The sequence below is a fragment of the Silurus meridionalis genome, chromosome 8 (genome assembly GCF_014805685.1).
Source record: "Silurus meridionalis isolate SWU-2019-XX chromosome 8, ASM1480568v1, whole genome shotgun sequence".
Lineage (NCBI taxonomy): Eukaryota > Metazoa > Chordata > Actinopteri > Siluriformes > Siluridae > Silurus > Silurus meridionalis.
In genome coordinates, this window is record NC_060891.1 from 24,432,879 (window position 1) to 24,454,378 (window position 21,500).

Genomic DNA, 21,500 nt, shown 5'->3' on the forward strand with positions numbered 1-21,500 from the left:
TCCATGAGGATAAAACTGAGGTCCTGTAAAACCCATCCTGCACTGCACATTAGTGTTTCAGCATCTAAAATTCCTGAATCGACTCATCAGCTTCGTGTCAATTCTACATGAGTTTTAACACAAAACAAAACTGCAGATTGTTTACATTTTGACACGCGTCTCATTTTAGCTGAAGAAGCAAAGTCTGATTGGGTTTTTGACATCTCTCTCTGTCTCTGTCTCTGTCTCTCTGTCTCTCTCTCTCTCTCTCTCTCTCTCTCTCTCTCTTTCTGCTTAGTCTTTCCTGCAGATCAGCATTACTACAGTGAGAAGCAGCATTTTGCTGAAAGTGAGTGCTTTAATTTATATAATTATATCTCTGTTTGTTTGACTTGTAGTTTACGTAAATATTCATAAACTGGCCACACATCAGCCCTGTCCAATCAAATCTCAAAAAAAGTACAGACAGGGACAAAAACGCAATGCAAAACAAAATACTTTTGTTCTCAAACGTTTATGATCTGCTTGTATTTCAACACAAGACAAAACATGCTTCTGAAAGTTTTTCATGAATTTCCTCAGAAAGTACATGCCCTTTATTTAGTTATTTTGGGTAAATATCTAATACTGACTTAATAGTACGTCTCCCAAGATGGTGGCGCTCATGGATGCAGCAGCTTCTATGGCGCCAGCTAATGGTGCAAATGTAAGTGGTTTTAAAAAATGTTTTTAGTAATGTTACATATCATTCAATAGTCAGGATTTTCTAATTCAATCTCAAATGGTGTTTCATACATTCATTCTACAAAAGTGCCCGAATTTATGGCTTGGTTGTAGCATTTTTAATATTTGACCCTTAGATAACAGACCGTACCTGACAATGACAATTTTCAGTTTTTTCAGCAACACGTACAAAATATTTAGCTACCGTGGAAAAGTCAATTCACTGAATAGAACAAGGCTTTTTAAATTCTGAATTTATTACATGATCATTAGGCCAATGCAAAACAAAAAACAGAAAGTAAAATAAATGTGGGAGCTGCTGATTAATAAATAGCTTGGGAAAAAAAAAAATACTGTACCATCTGAGGTTTGTGTGCCATTTTCTTTTCTTTTTTGAAATCTAGAAAGCTGAAATATATCAGTGGTATGTAGGAAATAATAATAAACTTACTCCTTAATAATGTAGTTTGTTAAAGACAGCAACAAGATTTGAAATATATATATATATATATATATATATATATATATATATATATATATATATATATATATATATATATATATATATATACATTTAAAAAATTATAATAAAAAATATATATGATATATATTTATATATACATAAAAAAAAAAAAAAAAAAATATATATATATATATATATATATATACACACACACACACAATCACACTGCATGTGTAAAGTCATAACAGATCTATCACCCAATAAAATAGGAATAGTAAATAAATAAATAATCCTCATAGACTTCAGAGGGACAAAAAAAATGTCCCTTATCAGGAGAGACACACTCATCCTTAACACACCATTCCTCTCTCTCTCTATCGCTCCTTCATTAATATTCATGTATTTATGAATCTCTTTTTAAGGACGGGGGTCTGTTTCTTAATGGAGCACACACACACACACACACACACACACACACACACACACGCACACACACACGCACACAAGCTCAAATTGGAATCCTTTAAGGGCAAATTTCCAAAAAGAACCCTCTCAACCTCGGCTCGGCTCACGTTAACCTGTTAATACAAACACATGAGCGCAGAAATTCAATTAACTCTGCGTGTGTGTTTCGTGGGAGGCGGATGAGGTTTTCACGAGTGTGACAGCACATTTTACACCAGCGTGTTTTAATATTTTACGGTAACTTTGAGTTCTTCCCCTCGAGGCGCACAAAGATGATTGAATAACTCTCCAGCGTGTTGGGGGTGATGGCGTTTCTTACCTCCGGTAGGTTATTAGTTAATAAAGCATATTAAGTCTACAGAGTACCTAAAGTACATGGTGTGCCATCAGAGGGCCTGTGTGCTAATCGCTCTTTTCCTTTGAAGTGGTTTAGTGTTTTCACGCTCTCTGGATCTCCTCTGCTTTTGTGAAGGATAAAGACAAGTCGTTTTAGTTGTTTTCATTGAACAGTACAGTGTTTTGTTTCAGTGTTCTCTTTATACCACCTCTGTATGCCACTTATTCCAGTTTTATTCTTTTATTAATTGTATAATGTAATTTTTTCGTATTTATTTAAAGCAGAGATTCCCAAAGTTGAAAAATAAGGACCAGCTTCATGTCTCTCATTAAAGTTCGCTGAAAAGCTATATTATGCCATAAACTCTATTTTATAATAAATTGGATTGTTTCACGTGCTACTATAAGTTTCACTAAATTAGACCTTTTGAAAAATAATGCTGCGTTAGTTATGCAGATGACATCATGTTTTCTGTTTTATTTATTTTTAAATATTATGAAAAGAACTGTGGCAACTTTTATTTTAATCCATTGTTTGGTGTAATGCAACATTTATTTTTGAGTTTGATTTTTTAGCCCTTTATAGTAAAAAAACTTTGATTTAGTGTTATAATAATTGTTGAAGTTCCTGTCAGGTATTAGTAATTAACTTGTAGGGACTAATTTATGAATTTGAAAAAAATATATTTTAGGGATCAGAATTTACTCAGTAATTAATCACTAATAACTGCATTTCTAATTGACGAGTTAATTATTTGTATGTCATTACCAGCTATTTATAAATCCTTAATGGACGTCATCTTATTTTTGCGTTATTGCTCCTTCACACTTGTTTTTGCCCTAACAATAACATCATTAGCTCAAATTAAAAGGGACTAATAGCTTGTATGTGCAATATAAATAGCTTAAATAAAGTGTAGCTTAAATAAATAGTGTATATTATAAATAGCTTGTAATTGTATGGAATTTAATAACTTGTCACTTATAAATGCCGATATTAGTTATTAATTGCTGTCTAATTTTTTGATCCTTAAATTAAAATGTTACAATGAATTATTTGGGAATTATTTATTTATAATTCATTATTTATTTTTCAATGATAAAAAAAGCTGCCTTGTGACAAACTTCACATGACTGTTTCATTTTCATATTTTTATACTAATTTAGAAACTTATTCAAATGTACTTATTTATAATTTATAATTTGGTTTTAAATGATTTATTTAGAATGAATTCATTATACGTGTGTGTTTTGCATCTTTTTATTTATTTATTATATTGTAAAGCTGTCTCAGGATTAATTTCACATGAAATTTTCATTTCCATTGTTAAAAGTATTATACAGAAAATGATATTGTAATTTTATTGCTGACGTTGTAGCAGCTATAAACGGTCGTTCCCTTAAGCCATGTCAACGAGAACTTTTCTGTCTGCGAAGCTTCGGATTTTACAGAACCTGGTACTGGTACTGGTCCATGTGTGTTAGCTGTTTACTATACTACTAACAAAAACTAGTCTGTTCGTAAACCTGTGATTTCTTTTTGTATCTGAGTTCCGAAAGCAAAATTGATACCGGATTGTTTAGAATTCTAATATACAGCAGTACAATTAGTTTTTTTTTTTTATTTGACAGGTTGAGAAATGTTCTTACAGCTGTGAAAAGAAAACCGTAGAAGGTGTAGATACTTCTTCTGAAATATTTATTTAAAATTTCCCAAACATGCACTTCCCAACAAAGCACTGTAGTGTTATAGGGAATTAAAAAGTTTCCCCTTGTTGAAAACATGAAGTTCTGAGCGTATTCTGTGATAACGCTTTGTACAATGTTCACATGAGGAACTTGCGTTTCCTTCTCGGCATCTCACCGCACCTGATTTCATTCGTTAGCTGAAGGAACTTTCAGCTCAGCTTCATTTGCCTCGGTGACATTTCGACCTTTAAACTCCAGGTCACGCCAATCTGCTTCCTCTCATAAACAAAACATTTTCTGTGCTGGTTTTCTTTTCCTTCCTCTCTCATTCTTCCCCTCTCTCTCTCTCTCTCTCTCTCTCTCTCTTTCTCCCTCTCTCCCCCTCTCTCTCAGCACGAGGTTACCCATGGTTCCTGAGTAAGCGTCGTCCAGAGAGGTTGAGGGATGCCCTCAAGGAACTGGAGGTATTTGTTTACATTTCCCCTTCTCAATAACTGCAGATTAATTAACAAATTGCAGCATTCTCTCTCTCCCCTCTCTCTCTCTCTCTCTCTCTCTCTCTCTCTCTCAGCACCTGGGTGTGGGTGTCTCTCTGTCATCACAGGGGATATTTGAGGGGGATCAACAGGACCTCGAGCAGGTTCACCCTCCCTGTTGCCCCCTCTTGCCCCCACCCTCCACACACACACACACACACACACACACACACACACACACACACACACACACACAGATGCAGCTTTGTTCAGTGGCACTGTGGGTAACTTTTTTGCCTCCTCACAAAATCTGAAATTGGAAACATCTACATGAAGCCTAAGCCCTCAGACCCCAGAGCAGGAGGACCAGAATTAGCAAATTTCTCTCATTTCTCTCATTCCCTTCTTTTATTGTCTCTCTCTCTCTCTCTCTCTCTCTCTCTCTCTCTCTCTCTCTCTCTCTCTCTCTCTTTCATTTTGCCCTAAACACATTGCCATTGTTGCTATAATCTCTCTCTCTCTCTCTCTCTCTCTCTCTCTCTCTCTCCTTCCATCAGGAGTTGTTACAGTCTAATACCTGTGTTTGTACCAAATGGAGGACAAAGCATTGCTGTCAGGTGAGTATCCCAGCATGCATCATGGTATTGCGGCCTATACAATTGCTGCAGTCGACTGCTCTCAGAAGCACAACAGTAACTGGAAATGATGCCATTTTTTCACGTGAGGAACTAAACTTTATAAGCTTTAGCCTGATGTGTTTTTTTTCCCTTTACAACAATAAACTGTAGAGTCAGTGTAATAGAGTGGACATAGTGGTGAATAGTCTGTATGGTGATTTAATTTAAAGCAAATGTGTGACACTGTGCTCATTCTGTTCACTGTTAGTGCTTTGAGCAGCCATGCTGATTTGAAGTCACTTGATGCAATTAAATTGATCAGGCATAACATAATGACCACCTGCCTAATACTGTGTTGGTCCCCTTTTGCTGCCAAAACAGTTCTGACCCATTGAGCATCTACAGCATTAACTTCTTCAATAAATTGAACTATAGGAGTTCGTCTGTTGGACCAGATTTCACTCCCCACGTGCGTCAACGAGCCTTGGCCACCCGTGATCCTGTCGCCGCTTCACCACTGTTCCTTCCTTGGAGCACTTTTGATAGATACTGACCAATGCTCTGACCCAGACGTCTAGACGTCACAATTTGTCAAACTAACTCAAATCCTTACGCTCGCCCATTTTATCTGTTTCTAACACGTCAACTTTAAGAAAAAAATTTTCACTTTCTGCCTATTAAATCCCACCCACTAACAGGTGCCATGATGAAGGGATAATCAGTGTTATTCACTTCACCGCTTATAATGTTATAATGTTTTGCCTGCTCGGTATATTGATGGTAAGATTCAGCGATTCTCATCGGTGCATCGGGATAAAAGTTAATGACGTGATGCATCGATTTTAAACGTCGGTTTTCATTTGAATGGTGCCGCTTCATTTTTTGTAACAAATTTGTATCTGTACAAAACGAATTATTTCTATAATTATTAGTTGATGTGCTATACTTTTATTTATTTATATAAAATATATATTTAGAAAGTGACCAATACGTTGTCGAGGGGGAAGCATATTGAGGATGTCCAAAATAAAGTTTTTGTTTTTCTGGATCCTGGTCCTTCTAGGAAGTAAAAAAATTTTTTTTATTATAATTTTATCATTAAAAGACAAATACTATAAAGTATAGATTTTCTCTCTTTTTTGCTCAATTTGTTTGACAAAAACAGGAGTAAGTACAAACATGAATATTCAAATAATTTCAAAATGTAATGAATTCAACTTTTTTTTTGTAAATAATCACATTTATAATTGTGTGTGTAATACTACATGAGCAGACTTTTTTTTTGGTGTGTGTGTGTGTGTGTGTGTGTAGATGCTGCTGAGCTCAGGTGTGTTAGTGACCCTCACTCTGAGTGGATCTCAGTTAGAGAGAGTGGGCATCGACAAAACATTGGTGGGACGACTACCCGCTGACACCATCAGTCACGGTGAGTCACGCACACAGGTGTGCGTGTGTGTGTGTGTATATATACATACACACACACACATACACTGTTGAAGAAAACACAAACTAATTACACACACTGCAGATTTCCCAGCATTCCCAGTGCACTCCCATAGGTCACCAACCTTCTGTCTCTACATCTTCCGTTAGTCCCTAAGGAAGTTGGAATAGTCTGAACTCACACACACACACACACACACACACACACACACACAGTGCTCCCTCTGCTTTTAATTGCTGACTCTCTGGGGACTGTGGCGTTACTTCCTGCCTTGTTTGGATTTGGACACTGTCCCATATCTGCTAATTATTTTCTCATATCACTTATTGTTTATAGCTGAGTGTCTCTAGTGGGTCTCTAGACGCCTGACAAGCATCTCCTCTCTCTCTCTCTCTCTCTCTCTCTCTCTCTCTCTCTCTCTCGCTCTCTGTGTCTCACTGCTTTCCCTCCCTGTTCAACCCCTACAGAGTCCCATTCAAGTCCTCAGAGGCCCTAATTACCACAGTAATTTGTGTGTGTGTGTGTATGGGGAGGGGGAGCTGGGGTGTCTTCACATCTGTCACTCGTTTCATTAGTTTCACACCCCAGTCAATTAGTCCCAACCCCTCACCATCCCAAAGTGGCAACAGCTTTTAACTCTATAATGGACATTAACAGCTCTTCTATAACAGATTGATCAGCAATACGGCTGTTATTCGCGTAATGTAAGTAACGTGCCAAACTCTTGGTTTGTACATAAAGACAAAAGTCACAGTGAAATTTTGGCTGAATAGATCTTATCAGATTTATTGTACACCTGTGGTAGATTTTGGTGGATCGGTCGATGGTGGGGGTGATGTTCAGCGATCAGCGGCGTGATTAAATGCAGTAACTCGGTCATTACACGTGAAGAACAATTGGCTCATGTTCACTGGATTACTAGAGGAATAATACAGAACTAAGGTACCTTGCAAAGCAGAGTTTCCCGTAACCACTTTTGCGTGTATTGTTTTTTCTGATAATTCAGCACACCAGAGTGAGTTATTCTGCAGTTACCAATTTCACGCCATTGTGTTTTATTTCAACACATTCGCCACGTTTTTGGCTTGTGTGAAGAGCTTATTTTTTAAGCGTCCCATCTCTGGCCACTGGTGCTAACTCCAAAATGTCATATTAGAACTAGAAACAGAGGCTAAAGCCATTGATGAAGAGAGAAGGAAAAAGTGAGTGAAGGAGAGAAAGAAAAAGCAAGAAAGAAAGACTAAAAAAAAAAGAAGGGAAACAATTGGGAAAAAAGAGAAGAGAAAAGATGCTACCAGACTGTTTCACACTAACAGTGTAACATGGAGGTGGAAGTGCTGGAAAGGGAAGGACTGATTATAGTTGCGATATTGTATAAAGCGGCATGAAACCATTAAAATTGCAAATGTCTTTTAAAAAAAATTGTATAGTTTGTTATTCTTTAATAAATACAATTGTTAGTCAGTTAAAAAGAAGGAAAACATTTATGTGCTCTTACTGAAAAACTCCCTATACCACAAAATTCTAGGGTTATTATTATTATTAGTAATTAAAGAAAGAAAATTGACACTGTTTGCATTTGATCAGTTTATTCTTACATATAATGTTCATTTCGTTACTTCATTGCATTACATTATAGCAGCTATAAACAGTCTTTCCATCACCAGCCTTCTCTTTTTGCAAATTTACCAAAAAACACACAAAAAGCAGCTTGTGAAAAGGCCGAAAAGTAGAAGATTTGTTGAGGAAATATAGTTAGAGCTTTACCTTTAACTTTTGAAATAATAAATGCTAAATATATATCACCATCTAGAAAAACTAGCATCTGCCATATAAATCCCAGTTAATCAGTTTGTTACTTTAGAAATATTAATGTAGTAGAGCAGGTTCAGTAATTACAGTGGTTTATTTTACAGCTAAAAACATTTGTTAAAACTGAGATTATAGTAAATTAATCAAGACTTTTGGAACAATCAGAATGGAGAATGGAGCAAAGTTGTATACACATTAAAAACAAAATATTTTAAATATCTATCTATCTATCTATCTATCTATCTATCTATCTATCTATCTATCTATCTATCTATCTATCTATCTATCTATCTATCTATCTATCTATCTATACTATATAACTATCTATCTACATATCTATACTTTAAAGAGGCAATATTTCGGGTGGTGCAACAAACATCTGTTTACTAATTGTTGATTTTATAAATCATTAAATAAAATCAGTCTTTGATGGGATTCATAAATTCATCAGCAGTGTCTGTAAATTTTATATATATATATATATATATATATATATATATATATATATATATATATATATATAACAGGATGTTTGGAGAATGCCGTCGCTGATGTTCATCACTTAAGCGGCATAAAACTATCGATTCGAACCCCACGTACCATTTGCATTCAGCAAACCCTTTGTTTATTTAATCCTTCCCTCATGGGCGAATTTATAAATGAAATGTGATCCTAAACAGCGTAGAGTTGCGGTACAGCCTTTCTTTTCCTGACTGACGAGGCTGTAAGTGATTTCTCGTCGCATTCATTATCTGTCATTGCATTAAACACAGCGCTGTTAAGCTCCTTAGGCCGCAGCGTCAACACGTTTTAAAATGAGGAGGACGCTAAGTGGATCTAGCAAGCTGACTGACACCGATCGCTAATACGCCTCGGTCTTCTGCTACACACATGGGCCAAAACCTGTTCTCATCTCTATTACACACTCACACACACACATGTATAAAGAAGGCCAGTTTTCCAGCCCCAGGCTTCAAAGTTGGACATTGGTTTGTTAATGGATTAGCATGAAATCCCTCATATTTTGGCAGAGCTTACCACTGACTAAACACACTGCTATAGTCTACGATGTGTGATTGACATTTCCGTGTTTGCAAGTAAGAAAACCTGACGAGTGATGGCTATTTTTAGCGTTTAATACTCAGTTCGAAAGAATAAACCACTTACGCAGCAGCGCAATTAAATCACATCACTAGAAAATCCCCACGCAGTTCATTTGACTGTGTAATTAGTCTGACACGACATAACTCATTACATCTCTACATTATATATATTATATTACATCCTGTGTTCATATTTCCGCTTGATAAGAACGTTCTCTTCGCTTTTTATAAGGAGTAAAGTGCCTGAGGATGATGTATGTTTTAAAAAAAAACACTACTGTACATTATTAATGCACTCTGTTTCTGTCATTTTCTAACTTACCGTATTTTCCGGACTATAAGCCGCTACTTTTTTCCCACACTTTGAACCCTGTGGCTTAAACAACGAAGCGGCTAACTTATGGATTTTCCTGGGTTTTTCCAGGTTTCACAAACTTCAAACCAAAAAAACGAATTATTCGTCACGCTGAAAACAACCGGGCATGAAAAAACGCACTTCACCTATGTTCTGAGCTGCACGGCATCGGGAGAGAAGCTTCCACCAATGGTGATTTTTAAACGCACGACGATGACAAAATAAAAACTCCAGAGAAAAATAGTTGTGAAAGGAAGGAGGAAGACAGTGAACAATGACTTTCTTGGTCGGCTACTGTTTAGATACAAGCCGTTGTAACGCGTTGAGTCTGGGTGAAGGGAGAGCTCGCTAACTCCAGTTGCAACAGAAATCATATAAGCACAGACAGGTTTCCAAAACTCGTGCTTTTTTATTTTTCTTGGCAACAGCGTTACGGGTTAGTCAAAGAAACTTAGAAATCAGCATCAGAAAATAATAAGGACATATTTCTCGGTCTTGTACACATGCAGTAATACCGAAAAAATGCAGCGGCAGGCTATTTCCAAAATACCGCTATGCTCAAACACAGGAAAAAATTAGACAAACCTCTGATTTTGCCATTTTGGACTTCGGGACTTTTTCGATTGGCTTCAGGAGTTATTGTCATGTCTAAAGTTTATAAAGATAATGAATGAAAATGATTTATTAAAGGTTCATCTGCACTTGGAGCACTGCTGTATTGCCAGACCTGAGTGGTCAGAAGGTGTTAAATTATCATTATTATTATTATTATTATTATTATTATTATTATTCTTTAACAAAGCTTCATATAATTTAAATCAGGAGTAAATCTGTTCTGTTACGCTTTCTGACATGGGGCAGAACTTTTTGTCTGATTTCCGGTTTCTCAGAAACGACAGACTTAAATACATCGAATATTATGTTCTATAAAACAGTGCAGGTATGAAGTAGTAAGTAGAAAATGATGCAGTGTCCAAATATAGAGGTCCATTTTCTACTTACTACCTCATACCTGCTTTTTTTTATAGAACAATATGTATGTATACAAATGTGTGCCTATGATGTTACTAAGAAAGAAGCAGTGCTGCAACTCCAAATGGACCAAATAAATCATTTTCATTCATTTTCTTTATAAACATTAGACATGACACAAACAACTTCGATTGTTGTTTATTGTATGCAAAGTAAAAATCCTACACTGTGAACATACAAAATTTTTCAGTCAACGAAAGCTCTGAAATACTGGATAATATATGTAACAATGATCAGATGTAATTTTACAACAAAACAACAAGTCTTGTTGCACTGTAACACACTACGATGTGTTTTGAGAACAGTTGCATCATTATTATATTGTAGAATATAGATTGTCTTTAATGTAGACGTTGTTCGGTTGATTAGATTGTCAGTTGATTAGATTGTCGGTTGATTAGATTGATTGAATAGATCGTCTTTACACTGTAGACAATATTTGGTCTCACGTTAAGGAGACAAACAATCCAGGAAACATTTTTTTAGAGAATCTTCTTTAACCATTTGAAGTCGTTAACATTAAAAGGGATGACATTTAAACTTCTCCCAAACTTAACTAGTTTCATTCAATTCTGATTCTGATCAAAGAGAGATTTATTCTTTTTCTACTGGATGCCTATGAGCAAAGCATCGCAAAATCCCTGTAGGTTATGTTCACGATACAGAATTGATTAGGTCATCTCATGAGTCCTCTGGTCCGAGTCATTGCAATGCAATAGATACAATAGATCAGGGGGTTTTTTGGTCTAAAACTTGACATTATTGTTATACGACGCTACAAAAAGTGTTTCTTAATTTTTCTTTTTTTTTTGGTCTGAATCCTGACATTATTGTTACAATAATTATAGGAGTCACGTGACAAAAGAACTAACAATACGTCCAGACGATATGAGAGGCGATCTACTCATTCTGTTTATCGTAATTTTTCCTTACCTGCATTGTCATGTTTCTATTATTGGTACTACAGTCAAGGTTGGTGTATGTAGACGTGTTTGGGGATCTGCTTATTGAAAGTTTTTGATCAAAGGAACGAAATGAACTAACTGACTCAAGAAAATATTCGTTCATTTTGATGAACGAGATTCAAAGAACCAAGTCACTAAAATGATCCGGTCTTCCCATCACTACTAAGCAGTAAATGAGTTGTTACCAATTTATTAGACTGGCATCCAGAAGATGGGCATGAGGATGGATTGGGTGGGTCTGAAGAGCAGAAGAGGACTGGATCAGTAGTCTCTCAGGGGCATGTGGAGCTCAATAGAGAGAGAAAGAATATGTTCTTGTTCCTGTCCTGTCACAGAGGAACATATCAAACCGTTTAGAAACAAGTCAATGGATATTTTATAAATCACTGAAGTCCAGCATTCACTTAAATATATACCCTAAGACATGTTTGTCCTGGTGATGATTTTAGCAATGTTCAGTGCTGGTAGCTGTGTTTGTTCTGTACTTACATTAGCCAACAAATAGAACTTCAGAAAACACTTAATGTTAGTGGAAAATTGTGTATTTTTTTTACTTATCCGGTTAACACATGTCTGTCTTTACTCACTGTTTTCATGCGATATCATGCCTTGGTGCATTATTTTTTACCAGAACCTGTGCGTATTCCGTCTGTAATTGCTATTAAGTTCTGTAAATCTGTTCGGCTATATTCACAATTTAAAGCAGGATATGTTTCGCGTATTTTTCCCCTTTCCTTTTTAATTGCATTTGTAAAACGATTAATTTTTAGCAAGGAGAGGTTTAATTGCTATAAGAGCATGAGCTAAGCCGGTGGTTCAACTCGATCCAGGGCAATTTTCTGCCTTTAGCATGAAAGCTATACTGCCTTGGGGCATTTCTGCATTTTTCTGCCCATACACTGTCTCTTTCACACACACACACACACACATGGATCGACTGAGGAGATCCGAGCATACCTCATATGCAAAGGAAATAGTTTTATTCATTCCTGCTTTCTAAAATCTCAAGAGAGCCACGTAGGATACATTTCTGTCTGTGATGTGAGAAACTGGTGTAATCTCAGTACGTGCATGGATGGTGGGGGAAATTCAAGACTCCAAATTGGGGATTAGAGCACAGGAAAGCGAAAAGAAATGAAGGTGGTATATAATTGGAAACTTATAAAAGCATATATGTATCTAAAGCAGGAAAATCTGGATTTAGAGAATACTTAAAAAAAAATATGCATGACATCAGCAATACATTGACACAACATGGTATAACCAAATTAATCCGAATGAAACACAGTACAGGTGAACACACTCAGGCAACAAAATAATGGTATACAGAGCAGACAGAACTGGAACAGAAACCATTGTAAACATAAGCATGTGTATATGGAAACTGTGGCATTAACAGTAAAATTCTCTCTCTATATATACATAATATAGAAATATTATATATAATATATAATATATATGACGATGACAATGCTCCTGTGCACGAAGCCAGCTCCATGAAGATATGCTTCACATGGGTTGGAGTGTTGGAGTGGTAGATCTTGAATAGCCTGCTATAAAGCTCTAACCTCAACCCTATTGAGCACCCAGGCCTTCTTACCTCACTTACATCAGAATCTGACTTTACTAAAACTCTTGTGTCTTAATGAGCCCAAATCTCCACAAGCACGTTCCAAAATCTACTAACACATCTTACCATATGAGTGCTTATAATGAGGAGCTTATTATAATAGAAATTGTGTATTAAATGTGGAATGTGATGTTCACGTGTCCACAAACATAACATTTTTTATCATCTATAAACTATAGAAATTGACACAAATTTGATCCCTTGCCTGTGCCACCTCTTTCCCCCAATCCACAGCGGTGATTGGTGAGCGCTTTATCCTCCTCTCATTGGTGGAAAAGAGCCAGGTGTGTCAGGTGTACTTTGGTAGGCGGAACCAGAGTTCACCTGAGCTTTCATCACGCCGTTTGGAGAAGCTCTCAGGTGCTGACATTAAGGTAACACACACACACACACACACACACACACACACACACACACACACACACACACACACACACACACACAAACCCATGTACATTAGCACTTTTGGGAAAAAGCCTTGACTGCTTTTAATTAGTGCCACAATGACGACGTTTCCACCGAGCTCGGAGCAGTAATTACCAGCACACAGAGTGTATTTTTGATTTTTTATATATATATTTTTTCTCTCCGTTGGGTACTTTAATGCGCTCTCTAGAGCCAGAAAGCCCTGACAAACACAATAACAATAATAACACTCACACAGCTTAAGAAAATGGCATTCAGTCTGATTTTTTTTTGGAGTAATGAGCAGAGAAAATGCAGCTACCTTTATGAGCAAGTTAAAATAAAAAAAATAACAGATAACCAACAGTCCAGTTTCAGTGAAAGGGTTGGAAAGATTGCTGATTGGATACAGAATTAAAAACTCATGATAGTCTTGTTCATGAGAATATAAAATTGTATAATGTTTTTTTCTTTTTTAGTCATAAAATATTGCAAAATGTTTACAAAAATATGGACGTTTTAACGCATTTTTTATATTTTATCCTTGGAAAATAAAACTTATCTTGAAGCAAATGTTATTGAATTATTTATTCTTAAAAGTTTTTAACTTCATATCTCAAATATACTTTGTGTGTGTGCATGTGTGTGTATGTGTGTGTGTATATATACAGTATGTATATATACAGTATGTGTGTGTGTGTGTGTGAATCTATATATATATATATATATATATATATATATATATATATATATATATATATATATATATATATACACACACACACACACACACACACACACACACACACACACACACACACACAAACACACACATTTCAGAATCCATTTAAGTAAATCTTCTCAAGGGACAATTCTATAGAAATTAAGTTTATATATATTTTAGAGTGGTCAATGTGCAGCTTGTATTGCAGTACATTTTTACTGTCCTTAGCATACTGAAAATAACTCTATAGCCAATACTTTCTTAACAGCTGGACACTAAAGTGAGTACATCCTAAGTGAACATGTCAAAACTGTGTCTAAAGTGTCAGTATTTTGTGTGAGCACCAGTGTTATCTCCACTGCATTGATCCTCCTGGGCATAGAATTCACCAGAGCTGCACAGGTTGTTGCTGGGATCCTCCTCCACTCCTCCATAATGATATCACGAAGCTGCTGGATGTCAGACGCATGGTGCATCTCCACATTCAGCTTTGAGGATGCCCCGCAGGTGCTCAATAGGGTTCATGTCTGGAGACATACTTTAGCAAGGCAGTTGTCATCTTGGCAGTGTGTTTGAGGTCGTTTTCATTTTGGAAACATGATGTTCAGCCTAGTTTCTGAATAGAGGGCATTATGTTCTGCTCCAGATTTTTACAGTACATGTTGGAATCCATGTTTCTCTCAATAAAACGCAGCTTCCCAGTTTTAGCAGCACTCATGCAGCCCCACCACCATGCTTGACTGTAGCAAGACAATTTTCTTGGTACTTTTCAACAGGGCTGGACACCATGTGAGTCCAACAAGTTTATCTTAATCTCATCAGACCACAGGACATGGTTGGAGTAATTCATGATCTTGGACAGGTCGTCTTCAGCAAACTGTTTGCAGGCTTTCTTGTGAGCAGCTTCAGAAACTCTTCCTTCTGGGATGAAGGCCATGCAGACCGACTTGTTGCAGTGTCCGGCTTGTTGTGTCTGAGCACTGACAAGTGGACCTTCTGCTTCGGCAACCTCTAAAGCAATGCTGCAGCACTCATGCGTCTGTTTTTTGAAGCAGCTTCTGCACCTGACGCACAGCACGAGGACTCGACTTCTCTGATGGACCCTTGCGAGTGGAACCTGTCTTGGAAAACCTCTGTATGACCCTGAACACTGTACTGTAACTCAGTTTCCTGATGTTACTGATCTTTTTATAGCCTCGGACGTATTTGTTGAGAGCAACAATTCTAATTCTCAAATTGTTGTTTGCCATGTTGAACATCCAGTGGGCAGTATGAGAGAATTGGACTCAAAGCACCAAATTTTAACTGCTTTAACACAAGATAAACAAATTTGTATGGTTCCGTCAAGCAGATATAAACATGAACATGATGAAAAGGACATGCGGTTTTGCATGATTAAACAACACACAGCTGTTATCACTGAGGGTCTACTCACTTATGTTGCCAGTTATTTAGACAATAATGGCTGTATGTTGAGTTATTTTTAGAGAACAGTAAATCTGTACATTGACTCCTCTAAAATATATCCAATTTTTAATTCTATAGTATTTTATATATATATATATATATATATATATATATATATATATATATATATAAAATATAGAATAAGTAGTGTTTAATTTTCGTCTGATATTTATATTTGGCAAATTTATTTATTTTTTAAAGTAAAATCCCCAGCATTGTGTTTTATCTTGAAACACTGTTCTAGATATTATTCATTCATAATTGCTTTAATCTGTACATAAAGAAAAGGTGTGTGTGTGTGTGTGTGTGTGTGTGTGAGAGAGAGAGAGAGAGAGTCAAGCTGAGAATTTTGCACATGTGGCGCCTGCATTTGTTTCACGAACACACAGCAAGTAAGCGGCATGGCGAGGTCAGAGGTCAAGTCCATCTCCTCTTCAGGGAAAACAGGTGCTCTCTGGCGTCCCTTTCTCTTTTTGTCCTGCGTTGCCCTATCGTTCTCGCTCTCGTGTACATCTAAAATGCGCTCCGGCATAAAATTCTTTTTTTCTCCAAGGTATTAACCCTGTTAAAAAAAAAAAAAAAGAAAGAAAAAAAGAGCAGCGACGATCACGTCTTTGGCCTCGTCTGATTGGTGAGAATGGCACAATAATGCGAGTGTGCCATGACTCTTTAACTCGCACGCATTTATCGCATTAGTGATGCGCTTTGTGGTGGCGGCACGAGTATGAAAGCAATCTCTCCTGCCATGAGTCTGGCTCCAGCAGCATGCTTCTGATAAGCGAGACCCCTTAATCGTCCTCCCAACTACCCCCACCCCCACCCCAAAACACTGCCAAACCCCCCCCCCAAATGACCCCATAGGAGGCCCCGTCCGCTACCCGCTTCACCGGACTAAGCCCGGAGCCTAATCCTCTCGAAAGTGGGTTCGATTATTGCTGACCGTCAAACGCGGGCCTGTTCGGCGGAGGAGGAAAAAAAAAGTGAGAGGGTGAAACGAGAGATTAAAAATGTTTTCCCTTTACCAGGTGTTGTTTATCAGCATTGAGCTCAGAGTTATTTTCTGTAATATTATTGTTCATTTGCCTCATGTGTTTACCCCTTGAGGCATCGTCATCCCGCCAAAAAAATTGCTGTTATTGCTGACCAGCAAACAGGCCAGATAGAGAAGGTAAGTAAGTAAGTAGGAGGGAATAAAAGTGAAGAGGAGGAAAGAGAGAAAAACGAGTCGAAAATGGTTTTATTCCACCGTGGTGGTGGTGGTGGTGGAGGTGTTGTTGTTGTAGTACAGGTAAGGCAATGTTTTCTGAATGTAGGAATTTCACAAATTATAGTTTTGTGAGGAATAAAACACTTCATGACCAGTGTTTCCATGGCACGTCCTGACACTGTTCTTCATATTCCACAGTCATTCGTATTTATTTATGGAAATTGTTTATTCTTTTTTTGTCGGTGATGAAAATTTAAATGTGTAAGAATCAGTACAATGATATAAACCTCGTTCAGTGCGATTGTCAGAGCTGCTGTTATAGAAAATTAATCAACACTTTCTGGCCAATCAGAAGCAAGGATTTTGAGAAAAAGGGATTTAATTGAAAACATGCAACCGCAGGTTTGCAGAACGTGTGTGTGTTTGTGTGTTAATAGAAATGTCCTGGTTAAGCAGATCATCATGAGTCTAAATGAAGGCATAATGCAGAGTCTTGGCTGAAGCTCTATGCCCAGATACAGTACACACACACACACACACACACACACACACACACACACACACACACAGAGCGGTGGCAGTGGGCTTTGAGACTCTTTTATGCTGGGAATGGAAAAGATAAGGCCATTATAATGGTCTGTATGGAGATGGCTTTGGCTGGCGCGGCTGAATAGAAGGATCACAGCAGCTGGACAACGTGGAAAGATTTTTCACAACACAATATTCACAACAGAATGGCATTGTAGTGTAAAGATATGTCAAATACCCAGGTTTTATCCTTCTAGCCAATGCCTGCTTGTTTTCTAGCCTTTGATTTAGCTGTTTATTGTTAACGAATTTTAAAAGTGTAAAAGAATTCAAACATTCGAAATAAATCTTTGATCCAAATAAGTTCAAATAAATGCTGTATCTCTTTTAAATGGGCCGATACTCAACCGCGTCTTATCGTGTACTGAATATCTTTTAGATTAGCAATCAATATATAGTTGTAAATATATCATTTATTTATTGCAAATGAATAAATATGCTGTGGGCATTGAATATATGCAGTAGCTGTTGAGCAAATAACAGTAGAAGTGGTAAATAATGTAGCTGAAATACAACCTATATGTGTAAAAAATAAATAAATAAATAAAATTCTATGTATAAAATATATGAAAAGTTTGTATATATTTAAAATATGTACCATGTGTTTTATATTTAAATATATAAAATTAAGTTAGGATATTGCTAAAAATTCTATAGTGTTACATAGAATAATAATATATATAATATAGAATAATAATAATAATACTGTCGTATAAAACTATATAGAGTACTGCATCTTATTAGAAAAAACTACAGGAAATCTAATGTAAAAAAAAAATTATCTAATGTAAAATTTGCTTATATTTTTTGCCTATAAAAAAAAATATAATTTTTTATAATTTTTTTTTTTTTTAAGAAGAAATGTGTTAAAAACATTCGGTTTAAAGATCTAAAGATACTAAAACATCACCGTCAAAATGTTCCTTTACTGTCAAATTATCACTAAAACAAAGAAGAGCACTGCAGAAATATGTGCAAAAAAGAGGGGATAAAGTTTTTAAAATAATTTCTAATAGATAAAGACAAAATTGAAATTGAATTTAAATTCACTGAATTGATTAGAAATAAATAAATGAGAAGAAATTGGCGGTTGTGAGGAGATACAATAGTAAAGCTTTGGTCTAAATTATTAAAGATTTATCAATAATGTTTATGAGTTTATGTTTTTTAGTTAGATTATATAAGTAAGGGTAGACTGGGCATCAGTCTACAATCTACAATCTTCATTTGCGTTTTTTTTTTTGTTTTTTTTTTATTTTTATTTTTTACTTTTAAGAGAAAACCATCACACTGCACATATTCTATACCTTCACAGTCCAAGAATCCCATCCTAACACATCTCCACAGATCTATGTAGAATTTATAGGTAGCCTATCCGATATAAATAAATGCTGAGTCATCCTTAAGTGATGTTTTTGAAAGCAGAAATTGTGATTTATTTTTTTATTTTTTGTTTTGAAGACCAATCATTTATGGAGGAAAAACATCTATTCACATAGTATCCAAAATGGTTTGGAGATTCAACTATATTTTTGTGAAATTAAGAACTTTCTGTAACTATGAGGTTTTTTATTGATTTAACATTACTGAACCAAAAAACAAAACTTTTTTAAAAGTAAACCAGTCTTCATCTTTCCATCAGGAGAAGGAATCATTTTTATTCATTTGACCCTCTCTGGCAAATCCTAAATCTATTTCATTTATTCATAAAACACCTGTATGAAGATATAACATCTTAAGATATTCAAATTTGGGTTATTTTGGGAAACGTCTGCCAAACACGCTGTATGAACAAAAAATACTGGATCTTACCAGGCATATGTGGTCTATTCTTTGCTGCTAAACATATTCCTGCTTTAGGCCTGATGTGTGTATTTAACACTTGACCCCCCCCAAGAACAAACATCTGATGTCACAGGATATGTTGAGATTTCTGTATTTTCATCATTCTCTACTGTAGGTTGGCCATTTTGCTTTTCTGTAGCTGCCTTTCAGTACGTTGGTCAATTTGAATGTTTTTCCTTTTTTCTTACTCTTTGGCTTGCAGGAGATTTTTCTAGCAATATATCAATTTTCCAGCTGTGGCCAAAACAATGGATGTGCGAGCCCTTAGCATCTCTAAACATGAGATTGTTTATGAATACAGGCTACAGGCTGTGAGCACGAATTTAGCTGTGTGTTAGCACCAGGAGATCTCATTAAGACTTTACCCCACAGAGCATACAAACCCAAAACTGCATGCTCCTAGAAATTAATAATGGAATGAAATTTGCTTTAAGTAAAAAAAAAAAAAAAACACTATTAAAAACAATAGCCTGAAACCAAGCAGCAGGTTGAGAAGCATTCGAAGCATGGGACTGTGGTCTTATGTGATCAGAAACTCTGAAACTTTTTTTTTAAATGAATGCAGCAGAATTTGACTTTGTATAGCAAAAAAATGTTATACCTGAGGATTCACTGTGTATTTACTGTATAAGAATGAGCCCAACATAGAGTTGTGCAGATATAATACTGAAAACTTTTATCAGGTGTAATTGTTAAACATGTTTTGTTCCTGTAATACTGTATGTATTAAGCTGTTAAAAAAAAACCTTTTGTTTGCAGTAATCTCTGGATGACAGAATTCTGGCTTGGTTTGTTTATTTTGGTTCCCTTCCAGGTCTCATCCTTGGAGCTGGCAGGAGGAGGCGGTCGGCGTACGAGCAGGCGCGTGGCACTGAACCGTGCACAGGACGTGGGTGTGTGCTGGTGGCAAGGCAGCCATGACGAAGTGTGGCCTTGGTCACCGGTGCCCAGTGCCTCAGAGCGGGCCAATCTGGTTCTGCTTGGATTTTCAGAAAGCCCCGGACTTATGGTACGTATACACAGTAAAAAAAAAAAACACCATCCTACACATAAAAACCACACGTCCAAACAGTAAAAAAAAAAACGCCATCCAGCACGTCATGTTCTTGTCGAAAATCATGTACAAGTGCATGCAAATCTCTTCAAATCAGTGGTGTGCATTCTGCATTTCAATACTGAGTTTAATAACCAGTTGATGATGTCTATAGATGTCTCTACATTTTGGACTTCTGAATAAGGTATGATGGTATCTAAAAGAGACTGGTTTTATAACATGCCAGCAGATGGCAGCACAAGCCTGCACGCACAGTCTCAGGGAGCACCGAACTTCATAATTCAGTGTGCCAAAAGGCATCATCCTGTGGACATCGGGAGCTGTGCAATTAGTGCCGTGAATGAGCCGACCTTCATGTCGAGGATCATCACTGGTGACAAAAAAATCATCTTTTAGAACGAAAAAGGCGAGGCAGATTCGCAGCTTTACCAAGTGCATGCTCATTGTCTTTTTGGACATTCGGGGCACTGTGCATGGAGAATTCGTCCCCAGGGGAAAGACCGTCAATTGCGAGGTCATCTAAGGCAGGACATTCAGTAAAAGAAACTAGACTTAAAAGTTTTTGATACCACCTCGTAGTCCAAAAGTTACAATGGTTCAACCTACGATTATTTGATCTTTCGATAGTGATATAACAATAAAAATATTGTAATTTTTCTGTGTTAAAGCTAATTTTTTTCAATTTTCTTGTTTTGTTTCTCTTCTCTAAACTAGAACACACTGAATACCATTATTTCAGACTCCTGGGTAGGCTGGACCATGTCTCAACTTACGATACAGGTAGTCCCAGACTTGAAAATAACTTGAAAATATCGTAAGTCGAAACATGGCCTAGCCTTAATTTAGCAAAACAGAGCAATTAACAGAAGCGTAATGTAGAAATTATACAGTATATAAGTATGTGGCAGCGGGCACGTGGACGAGAAGTGGTTCGCCAGTGGTGGGGCGAAGCTGGACGCACTGTTTTAGTGTCCGGCGACGCCAATAAAATGGAACGAGACGAGAAAAATTGTGTTTAGAAACACCACAATCACAGAAAACATACGCGTTCACACCGAGACAACTGAACTCTGTCGATCCCTGGCGAGAAAAAGGCAACTCAAATGCGTACGTCTTGGCAA

At 36.6% G+C, this 21,500-nt stretch overlaps 1 protein-coding gene across 3 annotated transcripts in view; it reads left to right on the forward strand.

Annotated features, from left to right (window-relative positions):
• LOC124389974 (WD repeat containing planar cell polarity effector) overlaps positions 1–21,500 on the forward strand; it is an 89,701-nt gene that overhangs the window by 27,484 nt on the left and 40,717 nt on the right. For all 3 annotated transcript variants that reach the window (XM_046855616.1, XM_046855615.1, XM_046855617.1), the window contains 6 exons: positions 278–328; positions 4,049–4,119; positions 4,689–4,748; positions 6,060–6,174; positions 13,324–13,463; positions 20,140–20,334. In XM_046855616.1, coding sequence (XP_046711572.1) covers positions 278–328; positions 4,049–4,119; positions 4,689–4,748; positions 6,060–6,174; positions 13,324–13,463; positions 20,140–20,334 — 632 coding nt within the window. The remainder of the gene's footprint in view (positions 1–277; positions 329–4,048; positions 4,120–4,688; positions 4,749–6,059; positions 6,175–13,323; positions 13,464–20,139; positions 20,335–21,500) is intronic.